Source organism: Apis cerana, linkage group LG10 (assembly GCF_029169275.1).
Source record: "Apis cerana isolate GH-2021 linkage group LG10, AcerK_1.0, whole genome shotgun sequence".
NCBI classification, from domain to species: Eukaryota; Metazoa; Arthropoda; class Insecta; order Hymenoptera; family Apidae; genus Apis; species Apis cerana.
Genome location: NC_083861.1, coordinates 711,182 through 726,241, shown reverse-complemented (window position 1 = coordinate 726,241; position 15,060 = coordinate 711,182). Strand labels below are relative to the sequence as shown.

Below are 15,060 nucleotides of genomic sequence, written 5' to 3'. Positions count from 1 at the left end.
AAACTTATTGTTGCATTCGATGTATTTCGTCAAAAATATGTCCTGCCAACTATGCACGTCCAATCATGACGCGATCCTGGCCAAACTCCAGATTCGACATGACCCTGCATTGACCCCCTATTTTGGATATTTGCCAATCCCGCCACGTTCGTTTGTAATGAAAATCCGTGTAAAATAAATTCCATTCGATTGCGAATATTCGGTAAACACCTGAGAAAATTTATATTCCATGAAGTCCAATGAAATTTGATATCAATGTTTTTTTAACAGTGAGGATCAATCGTTTATTAAAGTAAGACGAATAAGTACGTGACTAGCCAAGATTTCGAACATATATAACAGAATATTTTTCATTGTTTAATTAATAATCCTTAAGTTTTATCGATGAATTTTATTATAATCTTTATTCTCTAATTAATCAATCTATCAAAATTCTAACTAAATTTATCGTTTTTGAGTAATAAATAAATTTATTACATTAAAAATAATTTATTACTATATTATCAATAGAACTTCGATAAAAAACAGTCTTATTTAGATTAAGTATTAAATATTAACAAATTTTGTTTGAACAGTGATATATCTCATTAGAGTTTGATCTGAATGAGATTATCTAATGATTTGAGTTATATCTTTCCTCCTTGTTGAAGATAAAAACCATAATAAAGACCTATAATTCTGTATAATTTTGAAACTGTTGAAATATGTATGAACGTAGTTATAAAGAATATCCGGTGCATCCTGTATATAATCGAGAGCCAAAATTGATAGGAATTGAGAGTTATCAGACAAAATGATTGAGACACTTTGAAATTGGTATAACGATTGGCACAGGATGTAATTACGATGTTCATTTACCGATCAATACATCTCATCAGATAACGATTCGTAGGGTCACGATTTGCCAATTGTAGGGCAAATGAAACAACGTTTCTAATGTTTACTGTTCCAACGTAAACACATGCTAATTTAACGCAAACAGACAAAGGAACGAATACTAACCAAGAAAACTAAGGTTTCTATATTTATAGAATGTGTTTCTAATAGAATACTTATCTTTCAAGAAACTGTAAAAGAGAAGATAAAAAAAACAGGAAAGGAAAGAAAAGCAGAAACGTTCATGCAATATGTAAGAAAACATTGATAAAATGTCTCGTGGATATAACAAGTCTTCATGATGATTAATTATGTTTGCGTTATATTAACCTCAATTTTTGTGTATCTATGTGTGTTTTAGGAGACATGGTGCAAAAGATGGTGGCATTTTTCGCAGAGAAATTTTTCTACGACGAGGAGCTACTTCGCTCCGAATTTAAGTCCTATATTTGCAAAAGGAATGGAGAATATATGCACGAAGGAAAAAAAATCGAAATCAACGAAAGATGACAAAGCGGAGAAACAGTTAGTTTTAGATAAAACAGATGGCGGTAAGTTATTAGAGTTATAAAAATTTTCTGATAGAAATAAAATATATTTATTTCAAGAATTTGAAATAAATTATTAAATCGGAACAATAATCTTTAGTATAAATGTGACTCGATGTTAAATGGCAAGAAATTAAGGAATAGATAATTTCTATATATTATATAATATATCATATTATATATTAATTTAATGATAAACTCCATATTGATTTATTGACCAATTATTATCTTTTAATGAAATAATGAAATAATTGCATTTCAAATTATTAAAGTCTCTATGATCTCGTTACTTGATCAATATATATATTGATTCATATTTTATTTAAAACATATTTTATTCAACATTTAGCTCGATAAAAGCTAATGCGTTAATAGGATAAACTGCTTAGGAAATATTTTCACTGATATTTTTATTTCGTAATCTTAAAACAATTTATAATAACAATTTAACGAATAGATTGATACAGAACTTTCTTAACTTCCTTATGTACATTTTTATCTTCCTATAATTCTTTAATCAAATGAAACATAATTCTATAAGATCATCGCCATTCTCTAATTATCGAAACTTTAATGCTGTATCAAATATTCAAATTGCTCGTTGCTAAGAAACCTCGAATGACAGCTGTACAATTCTCGTCGATTATTATCAGAATGACGAATAAAGTATTCTCAAACGAATTGATCGAGAGTTGTTACAAAGGTAAAGAAAATTCGAACGATTGAAGCAATATGCAGAATCCTCTTGGATTCTCTTCGTTTAAGAATACCAAAAGTATTCTCCTTTGGCAATGTTCCCTGTACCAAGATGGAATATATTACAAAAAAAAAAAAGAAGAAACTAATTCTTTCAAGAAGTCTCCAAACGTTGGCTCTCCGTTCCATTCAAACTGTCCTCGAGTACCTCAAACTCTTCGAACTCCATTTTACCGAAATCATCGGTTGCTCTCCAATTACTTTCATTTACCTGCCACCTAGTCAGAGCACTGCCAATGAATCGGCTAGCATAATCAGATTTAGCATCGTCTAGATTACCCAGCTTGAAATCAGCCTTGAAACACTTCGTCTCTTTGCTCTCTTCCTTTTTAGGCTCCAAACCAATCACTACCGGAGGTTCCCTTTTGACTTCTGATTCTGCCATTCTACCACTTTCGCCTTTCACAGCTTTGACTTCATTTTCTTGCTTGTCAAGCGTAGTAATCTCTATACTAGGAGTCTCTGCTATTGTATATTGGCTCAGGTCAACCGTTTTCTCTCGAGTTCGTTGTCTCAGATGATTCTCTACCAATCGACCTGTAAGCTCCAATCTGCTGTCACAGGAATTGCTCTTTACCAGGCGGAATTTTACATAATCATTCGAACTATTGATGCACTTGAACCTGTTCTCAACCATCGGAGATATTAATGGGCCGTTGCTAGAGTTCACTACCTTACCACCATAATAAGTGACAGAAGTACCACATTCCCGGATCCTTTTAAGCACATCTTGGGATACGTAATGACTCGGTCCATTTGTAGACTCGCCGATCTCATCTTCGTGGCAATCCGCTTCCTCGTCCTCCGAAGAAATGCATTGCACTCCGCTTCCAGGATCGGTGTCAGGATAATCGCTAGACACTCCAGAGCTCACGCTACCAGCGTCCCAATTGTGGTGATGATGATGATGATGATTGTAACGATTCATTTTGTTTTTAGAGAAGGTCGAATCGCTCGGTGACGTGTGACCACTTCTGGCCTCGAAACTTTGCGCCAGGATTCTGGTCTTCGACTCGCAACGAGGACTGTCCAACTCATCTTTGCATTCCACCATGGATACGTTTGAGGAAGTGGATTTCTCCATATTTTCAAATAGTTTCGTAAGATCCTTCGCTCGGCTGGAACATCTGGAACGGACAGGATATTTGTTATTAAATTCTGTCGAGGAAAATAATACGAAGTTACATTAGCATGTTACGATATACTGGCAAAAGTTAAATTGAAATATACTGAAAGCAAGAGAAAATTAAAATATAGAAAAAGTTAAACAATTCAATGAAACTAACTTTTTTCTTAAGTTTTGCCAGTGACATGTTAATATTTTTCTCTTAAAAAATGAAATTAAATTGAAAAGAAATGAAATGAACCAATGGATATTCTACCTGGTTCCCTCATCCACCTTTTCAGATATTTCATCAAAATGGCTATCATCAATGGTACTTAAATCTTTCATGCTCGCACTTTTTCTACTCCTATAATTCCTGGAGAATCCAGAATTCGAGTTGTTTTTCAATTTCAATGTGTTCTCGAACATACGCCTGACATTTCTCACGGTATCTGGATCCGGAAGTTCCTCGTCGATGAGCTCGCGATTCACCCTAATAGGATGATAGAAGAAATGCTTTTTGATAGACGATTGTTTCGGACTTTTAGAATTGTCCCCATCCGCACTTTCACAATTTCTCTCTCTATTCTCCACATCTGCTTTTTTCTGTATCGCCCCAGCTATTTTGCAACTTGGTTCCGATTTGGCCTTTCCCATAGCAGAAGACTTGCGTTCTATTGTTTCTGCACGCACTGGTTCAATAATCACCACATTATTATCCAACAATAATTCTTGGAAAGAATATTCTCGCAAATATTGCATTAATCCCTCGTACGTGACATCGCCACGAGTGCTGCTGTACATGTTTTTGCTGAACATATTTGATTTGACAATCTTGTAGCGCACATGATCGAATTCCTGCTCGTCGTCCAAGTGACATTCTATCGAATCCACGCAACTCACCGATCTGGTTAAATTGCCGTGCATGCTTTTACTATCTTTGTCCTTTGACGACGATCCTTTAGCCACGGATGCGTGATCCACGTCAATTCCATCATCCACGGATCTCCTTCGTGTGTCGCTTCCGGATTCCGATCCTAATCCCAAATCTGAGCTTTCGGATCTCGCTTCGAAACCTAAAGTACCTTTTACCACGCTACATGCCTTCCCGATGATGTTCGACGTCTCTTTAACGATTCTCTCGAATCTACCTTCGCACTGTTTCCCTTTGGAGCCTTCTTTCTGAGTGCTCTTCTGCTCGAAAAAGTTTTTCGTGTTTTCTACGCTCGTATTTGCCTCGAGCTCCTTCTCATTTACGACCTGAAAGGGAAGGAATTACATTCGTTTCTTCACGATACTTTGTAACATTTCGTAACATTTCGTAATTTCATCTTTAGCTCTTTGATAATGATAAAAATAACATTTTGTTTGAATCTTTAATTTTTTAAAATCAATATTATATGTTATTAAAAAATATTAGATATAATTATTATATATTGTAATTTATTATATATATAGATAGATATAGAGTTTATAAAATCCTGACAGTTTATTTAATAATTTGGTCAAATATAAGAAAATATAAAGAATTGAAAAATGGAGGATTGCTCACCTCTATACCGTTCAAAGTCCTATTAACATCTTCTTTTTCATTAGAATTTCTCTTATTTGTACAATCGTCTGATTTTTTCCCATTAACCTGAAACTTCATATTCTTCTGCCCATCCCTTATAACGGGATCGATCTGAGCAGAAAGACTCTTGTGTCGTCTCTTAGTCACGTCATTATCGATAACTTTTAACACTTGCGGTCTTCGTGACATGTCCTCTTGCTCTTCGTTATCGGAGATCCAAATTGATTTGTAATCTTCTGCCTCCTCGACCTTTTGATCGCCCTCCTGCCTTTTGCAAGATTTTAGCTCGTCATCGAATCTGTGTTTATCCTCGTTAGTATTTGAGTACTTGAGTTGGTCTTCGTTTTGATGACAAGTAACAAAATCTCTATCGTCCTCGGAATCCTCTTGAAGCTCAAGACACAACTTCTTTTTTATGCGTTCAGGTGATATATTCTCTCTAGATTGATGTAACAGATCTGAGTTTTTCTTTCGATACGAATAATTTTCTTGAATTTCTCGAGAATTATTTTCTTCTTTAATAGTTTCTTTACATTTTTCCTCGTCAGTAACGTTACTCCTCGTAGAGGATCCCTCTTCTACGATTCGAGAATTTAAATATTCGAGGGATTTTAAACTCGAGTTGTTTCTTTGGTCGAATTTGTTATTGCGCGCGTCTTTCTCGTCGAATTCTAAACGAACGTTTGATAAAGGTAATAGATTCAAAACATCGAAGTATTCTAACTCGCCATCGTCCTCGAAAAGAATGCTATCCAGACTCCGGTGTTCCTTTCGTTTACGTTTTACCTGAGAAAGAAAATAATATTGTATGAAACATTGTGAAAGAACGCCTCGTATTCAGTACGTATATTATTGTTCTGAAATAAGCAACAATCGTCTAGCGAGCAACAAATGTTAATGTTAACAATTTCTTTGTTTGAAACTTACCAACAAAGTGACCTAAAAAAATGAATGAGAGACTGATAAAAATGAAAAAGCATAAATTTTTACATGATATTCTATTCTTTTTTAAAAAAATAACATTGTTGCTTGGTCTATGAATTACTTATGATGTACCACGTATTTCATACCCCTCGTTCATTCTTCGTTTCTTCTCCCTTTCGAGAACAATGACAAACCGAAGTATATTGTTGAAAAGAATTCCCACGAAAGGAATGCGGATCTGACTGGTCAGAATGAAGGGAACCTATTCTCACATGGATTTTTCACACTTTGTGTTATTTATCAATATGAACATATTTAATTCGATTGCATAAGAGAGAGAAACATTTTCAATAATTAAATATACAAATAATATATAAATTGGACATATTTGTATATTTCTACATATTGATATTATATCGAAATAATTAATAGTTTCGAAAATATTTCAACTTCCAACTTTAAGTGATTTATCGTATGATTTGATAAAAATAATTACGTTTTTTATTACAATACAATAAAATCTTTTTATTCACAATTTCGAATATTTAAGGAAAATTTTCTACTATTCCTGTATATCAAGAGATTAAACTCTCTAAAAGTGTCCCAAAGATTGGAATAAGTATCTGTGAGATTTCTTTCTAGTAGTGAATAGTAAGCATATAGTCGATTTCAAACGATTTACTTATTTCGGAACAATATTGTATTAATTATACCACGTTTATCATTACGTAATATATATACTGTTATATAATATTATATAACATAAATATTTATTTATTTTATAATATTTATGAGCTATTAATTTAATTAAAACTTATAATGCTATTGATATTTTATACATATGATTCTTTAATATAAAAAAAAAAAAGAATATCAAAAAAATCAAACTCTTTATATCAAAGCAATATCAAAACAATTACAGATTTGAAAATGTTTGATTAAATCTACATTATATTGAAATTTGAACAAAGTTCAACAAAACTGGACAATATAACTAACGATAAATATCTGATTTTAAAATATTGATAATTTTGTTATTTTTATAAGTTAAATGTATATATTTGTATAAGATTATTATTCAAGTACTATTGAATTTGCCATATTTATCTTATATGCAAATATTATAATTCGAACAAAATATCTTAAGTAAACATATCTTCAATATTTTATATACCTTTAAAATTTCTATGATTCTATGAATATCAATTCTTGTTATCTCACAATCACATATCTCACGATAGATATTTTATTTGATTTTCGAGATAAACATAACGATTCTCGTTTTCAAATACCGTAGGAGAATTTATCACCGAAATAATAATGCGAATTCTATAGATATATGCAACTAATGATACGTTATTTACTATTATCTGAGTTTCATAGGATAATTTACATTATCAACAAGAAGATTAATTAGAAGAATTTTGTTAAGCAAATAATTAATATATAATAATATATAATAATGTTATATATTAATATTAAAATTAAAAATATAATTTTGAAATTTAATTAGAAAATTTATTTTTCTTAAACATTTAATTTACTTTTATCGATGAAATTAGCGAATTTTTTCGCTAAAAAAATAATTATAAAAAAAATCTTGCTTATCGAAAATCTAACAAATAAACATATTAAATATATAGATTTTATCATTTTTCAAATTTTAAAAGAAATTTATATGTAGTACCATAAAAATATTGTGATTAAATGAGACATAACAAAAAAATGACGAATAAAAAAAATAAATAAAAAATCTTATAAAATAATCTATATAAAATTTCTATATAATAAAAAAAAATCTATATAAAAATTAGAAAAAAAAATTCATTTCTCGAAAATAAACTCAGAATAAAATTCAAATTTCAAATTATTTAGATGAATCATATAAAAGATTTAACAATTAATATAAATAAAAAATTTACTTGAGTGTAGATACAATCGATGCTACGATTTCCCTCGATGGGCCAGCCGTCTTCCACAATATCCACTAAGCCGCTAACAGTGTCCAATGATTGTATACTGCGATAACGTCTCGGTGATTCGGGCCAGTCGAGGATGTTCAATCGGTCAGGATCAGTCCGATTACCTCGAGTATAGTGCAAAGGATCTGGAAACGACTCGGACGGTATCGAGTGTAGACCGCAAGCAGATCGGGAATGATAAGATTTTGTTTCGTTAAATCGTTCGTAAGAATCCGAGAGATGCTGTTGACTCTTACACAGTCTGAAATATAACAATGTAACAAAGGATCGAAATATAAGAATTGGAAAATAATCGAATCGGATCGAATAATTCTATTATATACTTAGATCGTGCACAATGATGATCAAGAATATTATCTTGACACGAATGAAAGAAAAAATTTGTATAATTTAAAAATCTTCTTTCGCTTTTCTATCTTTTATTTCGTGAATTAATAAATAAGAAATGATGAAATTTTTTATTCATTAAAATGCGAGAATTATTAACCTTGAATGAAGATGACGTCAATTTGTCGTATCTATGTTGAAACAAGAAAGTCTGTATTTTTTTAGTTTATATAATTATTTTAATTTTAATTTTTATCGCATAATTTTATTATATCGTAATATTTTCATAGAAATATAAAATAATTATTTTATTAACGATAAAAATAAAATTTTTTCGATTTTCTTTAAGTTATTTTTATTCTTTTCAAATATATGTCAAGAATTTATATAAATATAAATAAATAATAAATATTCATGATTAGATTGCAATAAAAAGTAAAAATAAGTCAATAAAAAGGAGAAATAATTCGATCCTTGTAACAGTTAATGCAGACTTTCTTAATGCAAAGATATCTAAATATAGATATAAAAAATATTACATGTTTTCTTCGTAATAAATAAAATTTGCTCAATAAATATTCAGTTGATATGAAATCTATTTGAAATAATTTATACGCATATCAGATGATAAAATATTTTAAATACTTTCCATTATTTTTTTCATAAAAATATAAAATATTCATGATTAAAATAAAAAAATTTTAAATAATTCATATTTCCGATAATAGAATATTATAAATAATTCAATTGTTATGTATTTCATATAAAATCTTTACAATTCCCAAAATATTTATTCGAAATCGAACTATTCGCAGAATCATTTGATAGTATCATTTTTACGTCATCAGTTAAATCAGTTAAAGATTAAAAGATTCGGAACAACTATAATTGATAATATTATTAATATTTAATCAAACCGTCAGCAATGAACCATGAAAAAAGCAAAACATTTCTTCGTCAATTTGATTTCGAAATTGCAAACAAATTTTAATAATAATATTTTGAAAACGTTCTAAATAATAAATAAATTAGAGATAATAACAGATAAATTAACAGATAAATAAATTAATTTATTTATACATATATATAAATTAATTGAGATTAAATAATAGGATATTAAATATTCAGTTTACGAAATATACAATCCATTTAATTACAGGTCCAGAGTTTGATATTAACACTGCGTTTAAACTGGCTGTTAATTGGGATCGAGATTATTGAATATTTATAGTATTCTCATCAGTTATTGAAAAAATAATAATCATTTGTTAAAATCCAAATTAATTGTTTTGAATATTTTTTAAATCGAAAAGACTTGCCATTCGTTTAAAATTATCTAAGAATCTTTGGAATATTTGAAACGTCACGTGATCATAAGAATGCGAAGAATTTATCATTTTTTATTATTATAATAACGATTAGTTATCCGAACGAGCTCATCATTTTATATAAAAGAAAATTAAAAAAGCATTCATTTCGATTCACCTATCCTTCAAAGAATTTCGATCAATAAGCTTGGCTCGTGGGATCAATTGATGCCTCCTGGGCAAATCGAAGGTCGATTGCCCGAGTCTGAAATGATGCGTCCCACGATCGTGTCGAGATTCGTCCTCGGATATAACCGCAAGGCTCCTTGTTCGTTTCAAAAGCTTCCTGCGGTCCTGCGTGGACTGCGTCAAATTGGCCTCGTGTCGTCCCCCTTCTCTGCAACCAATCGAATTGAATTAAATTAAATTTTTGGAAAGAGGCAATGATTTTTTTCATTCAATGATACGAGAAGAATTTTAAAATTTCAATTAACTCGGACTTTAAATATAACGAAGTATTCTTCAATAATAATTAAATTCAATTTATCAGATTTGCAGCCTGAAAATTGCAGTTTAAATTTTGTTTATTTTTGTATAATTATTTTTTTCTCATTTTGAAAACTTGTGGAATTCGTCAAAAATTAATTTTTATTCAAATTTTATTTGTTGGGAAACGATGAAAATAAGATGTATTCCATTCGTTTCGAAGAGTCAATAATTATCTTAAATTATTTCAATTTATAATATTATCACTATAAAAACATCCATTCAATAAATATTTTATCCATTATTTATATCAATAAAAAATAATGTGGGTATATTAATTCCAAAAGTTTTATCAAGATATCTCTAATGAAATGAAATCTCAAACTTTTATTCGAATATTATAAAGCACCGAGTATCAATAAATATAATTATAACTAATATATTCTATTCATTCCAATTCTGTTAACAATATCATCATTATTATTCTATTCCTTAGATCATTAATCTAAACTATTAATTCCATTCTTTCATTCTTCCATTCTTAACGATTATTATTCTTTCCTAAACACCTTAAATTCTCTTCACGATGAGATGAAATATATATGTAATACTTGTTATTTCGAATTATTATTACAGAAAGCAGGAAATACTCCATTATAATCGTACATAATCATATATCTCATATGTATTACTAGTCAGCATGTATATCAATCAATACCGTATATCAATAATGAATGGAACCATGTCGTCTTGAGCTTCTTTGTGTATACACAAGACGTTAACACAAATGCTTGATATACTACCTCCTATGGATTTAATAATCCTTTCGTGGAAATCGCTAAAAGGTATAATACGTGTAAAGGTATAAAGAGCAAGAGCAAACATCACGTAGAAGGTCGTACGTGAAAATTTCTCGTCTCAAGCATAATAGAAGCGAATTAAATTGAATAACAGGTTTATTTATTTAAATTTATAAACTATCGAAGAAAAATATCGTGTACAATGATATTTTTGTTTGTGCAAGTTGTGATCATTTGTTCTTTTGTATTATATCGGACACAATTTTTTGTTCATGATCCGTACAAAAAATTCGCTCAAAGTAGCGGTACATATTTTGCTTTACGTGATTCTTGGTCAAAATCATCTCGCCGTATCGGAGATAAGTTTTTTCATATGACTTAATAATATTAGAATCGTGAAATTATAAAGCACGTTATGTATAAACATATTCTTTTTTTTAGCAAAAGAAGAAAATTTTGTATTTTTCATTTTCTTGCATTTATTCATTAATGAATAAAATTATGTAATAATATTAATTTTTTTAAGTAATAAGCTTGATATAATTCCATTATTCTTGTTAATGAATTAATTAAAATTTTTATTATAAATTCTCTCGATTACACCAATTTTCCTTTAAATTTGATATAATATATATTATACAAAATATATATGTAGTATGTAATATGTAATGATAGGATATCGAATTCAATGAATATATTCATACATATATAACCATATCTTATCGTTTCATTTTCTTCTTATTAGTTTAAACTATTCGTTATATTTATCACAATCTTGGTTTTTTTTAATTTTTTAAACTTTTAAATTGATTTTCTCAGAAACAAAACTTAAAAAGATTGTATTATTTATCTTTAATTTATTATGAAATTTCTTATAAATTCTTATTTATTATGAAAAATCATTTTTTGTTTAATATAATATAATATAATATAATAATATATACTATTTCGTAAAATATCAATATATAAGATGTTAATATATTCGAAGGACATTTTGAAGGATCGATTCTATAAACTAAAATAAATATAAAAGTTGATGTGCAAAAATGTTATTTGAAGCTTATTTGTTAAATTATAAATAATTTAAATTTGTCTTAAATAAAATGAGAAACAAAGATGTAACAGAGACAACGATCTTACTTTATTTATGTCTAATGCAAATTTTAATTGTTTATAACTATTGTTTATAATACGTGAATCGTGACCAGCACTTTTATATATCAATTTTTATATGTTTATTTGGCCTCTAGAATCGATATATCAATGGCCTCCAATGGTGTCTGTTGAATATATTAACATCTTATGTACATATATTATAAAATCGTAAAAGTATTTTATTACACGCCATCTTATAAAGAAATTTATATATTTTGAAAAATCTGATTTTGACAAAAAATTTTGTTTACATAAAGCATAATGGAATACATTTAAAACAATTTATTTTTCGATAGAAAATCTTCTTAAATACGAGAAATGAATCCTCAAATTTTTATTATTTTTTATATTTTATATAATTTCAATTGAAAATACTTTTTATAATTTTTATAAAATAATAAAATATTAAAATATTTTATATAATTTGATATTTTAATTTCTTATAATCTATAAAGTTATATTTAAAAATACTCAAACTTTTAGAGTTGATTTTATTATTACTCTTGAAATGATATTTTATTAATAAAAAAATTATATATATCTATATATAATCCATCATAACTATATATAATCCATTATGATCTATATCACAATGTTTTGTATAAAACTGAATTATTATTGATTTTGATAATATAACTTATTATAATTAAATTCAGGTAAAGTAATATAAATATTTTTGCGATTGTATACATAATATTTAAAATATTTAAAATATTTAGAATGAAGATTAAATAAGAATGATAATTAAATAAAATTTATGAAATTAATATACAGAGAAGAAGAATTGTGAAAATCTGATAAAAAGTCTCCTATAAATCAAGCAGATAAAAATAATCCAGCGTTAATTAAATTTCGTTACATCTATCCCTTCGATTAAATCTTTTACGTTATTTTCGTACATATCGATTATTTAAGCTTGATCTAACATACATTTAACGATCTAATTACACAAGTCTCTGATGATCACAATCATGGTCTTCAATGATTCGTTTCATCTATCAATACATTATTGTACCTTTATAATATATAATGATATGAAACTGCATTTACGATGGTCATAATAAACGAAGTCATCACGCAACGTTCACTTATTTGAAAACTGGACGAAACCACGCCTTTATGGTTCTATTTGCTCAGCATTGATAGAAATTAGAAGGCAAACTGTCTTTTTATGCTATTTTAAGAAAAGCTTATAAGGATTTATATTATAATATTTTTAATGATACTTTATTATATCTATATTATATTCAAATTTTTGTTAAATGAGTTACATAAAAATAAAATCAATAAAATTTATAAACATTTATACTATAATTTGTTATTTTGTTTTTGCAATTGTTGAAACAGGTGTTTTTTAATATTTAAAATTAATATTAATTTTCATAGTTTATATTTCAAATAAATAAAATGTGAATAAATAAGATAAAAATATTTAAACGTTCTAATCACAAAACAAAGTTAACATTTATTAATCGAAAATATTATAAAAAGAAATATTATAAACGTAGATGTATTCAATAGATACTATAAGTATTTAAAAATTAGCAAATATCCATATAGTAAATCTGTATGAGGAAATATATTATTATTAAACATAATCTTCTGTGTAATAATGGCATAATTTGACTACATATTAATACTACTATAATAATAATAATTTTATTAACATTAATATATTCTGATACTGAAATGAAATAAAATTAATAGTACTAAAAATTCTCAAATTTCGGAAAAGCAACAATTATATATCTTACGAGATTATCCTTGGATACAACAGGAAAGACAAACTTTCATGAGTAATTAGAGCAATCAAGTGCTTGGCATTGTAAAGGTCATTGGAAATTCGTGTCAAGATTGCTCCATGATGAAATGTACAAACTCAGTATTTATGATTCGCATACTAACGAGTCATGCGACTATCTCGTGAATGTATCATAAAACTTATATAATAAATAAAATTTATAATTTAAATCTTGTAACCGCGTTGCATAAAATTGAATACGACTCTCAAACAATTTACATTTAAGAAATTTATGGATAAATATATCATTATTTGATGAAGCTTCGCAATTTTTCTTTTCTTAAAGAATATGAATTAAAGTATATAGAAACCAAATTAACCAACCAATTTGAAAATTGAAATTGTTTCTCAAATTTAAATTTCAAGGCAGAAAATAGTTTTGATATATTTCATATTATTTTCAATATCTTTTAGAATTTAAATTTATAAATAAAATTAATAAATAAATAAATAAAATCATTGGAAAGTAATCTAATTCTTTTCTTGTGAAATCAGTTGAAAGTTTAATATGACAAATTCTTCCTTTCTATTGATTTAACTTTAATATATGGAAAAATCGTAAGTTACTTAACACTAGATGGTGCATAACTTTTTTCAACACATCGTTCACGGATGTCATTAGCGATTGAAAAATAAAATTAACGAGTTAAAAAACTCGTACATTAAATTTACAATTCAAAATTTCCTAGTGTTATCGTAATAACATGAAAAATTCATTTTAATATTTGAAATTGAATTTAACAATTGATTTGAAAAAAATTGTAATTTTGATGAATCAATCAATCAATCATTGGCAATATATTACTTTTTAATTTATCGTTTTATTTATTATAATTATTATATTATAATTATACTATAATTCAAGATCTCTTTCAAAAAATATCATTAATACCTATCGTATCGATTATATTATAAGAAAAGAATTGCAATTTTTTTTTTTTGGGTGTAAATAATTTTTAATTCAGGATCATTGATTTTTCCGCTTGAACAATCAGAAACTGCGAGCAAACGCGTCCTTTCGACCGACTTCGCATACAGGAATCCTTGAAGTCAGAATGCAAATGGCGTATCGTCATCTCATTGTGTTCGGCTGAGCACGGCGAATCATTACGTAAGATTTTTACTGAGTTATCTTGGCCACTTTTACGAGCCACGTGAACTGACTTGAGCTTCTCTTATTTTTTTTTTCTTTTTTTTTTCTTTTTTTATTCTCTTCATTGAAAAAACTTTAAATGACCAACTTTTTGAACGAAAATCCCAAAAAAATTTCATATTTCGTTTTAAACGATTTCGTTTTTTTCAAAAGTTGCATTTTTTTTTACAAACTTGTATAAATTACACATTATATTAGATTCAGCATCATATTTTAGCATTGACTATTGTTTTTTCACTATATGTCGCGACATATGGACACAATTTT

At 27.7% G+C, this 15,060-nt stretch overlaps 2 protein-coding genes across 3 annotated transcripts in view; one reads left to right on the top strand and one right to left on the bottom strand.

Annotated features, from left to right (window-relative positions):
- LOC108003768 (uncharacterized) overlaps window positions 1-15,060 on the top strand; it is a 124,506-nt gene that overhangs the window by 47,690 nt on the left and 61,756 nt on the right. Inside the window, exons 1-2 of one of the 2 annotated variants that reach the window (XM_017066254.3) lie at window positions 626-1,129; window positions 1,238-1,427. In XM_017066254.3, coding sequence (XP_016921743.2) covers window positions 1,121-1,129; window positions 1,238-1,427 — 199 coding nt within the window. In that variant the 5' untranslated portion in view covers window positions 626-1,120. Of the gene's footprint in view, window positions 1-625; window positions 1,130-1,237; window positions 1,428-15,060 lie in introns of those variants that run through there. The other variant, XM_017066253.3, reaches the window with a different exon arrangement.
- Window positions 1,820-15,060, bottom strand: part of LOC108003767 (uncharacterized) — a 32,350-nt gene continuing 19,109 nt past the window's right edge. Inside the window, exons 3-7 of the mRNA XM_017066252.3 lie at window positions 9,577-9,795; window positions 7,705-8,005; window positions 4,838-5,644; window positions 3,563-4,545; window positions 1,820-3,307 (exon numbers count right to left, since the gene is read on the bottom strand). Coding sequence (XP_016921741.1) covers window positions 2,275-3,307; window positions 3,563-4,545; window positions 4,838-5,644; window positions 7,705-8,005; window positions 9,577-9,795 — 3,343 coding nt within the window. The 3' untranslated portion in view covers window positions 1,820-2,274. The remainder of the gene's footprint in view (window positions 3,308-3,562; window positions 4,546-4,837; window positions 5,645-7,704; window positions 8,006-9,576; window positions 9,796-15,060) is intronic.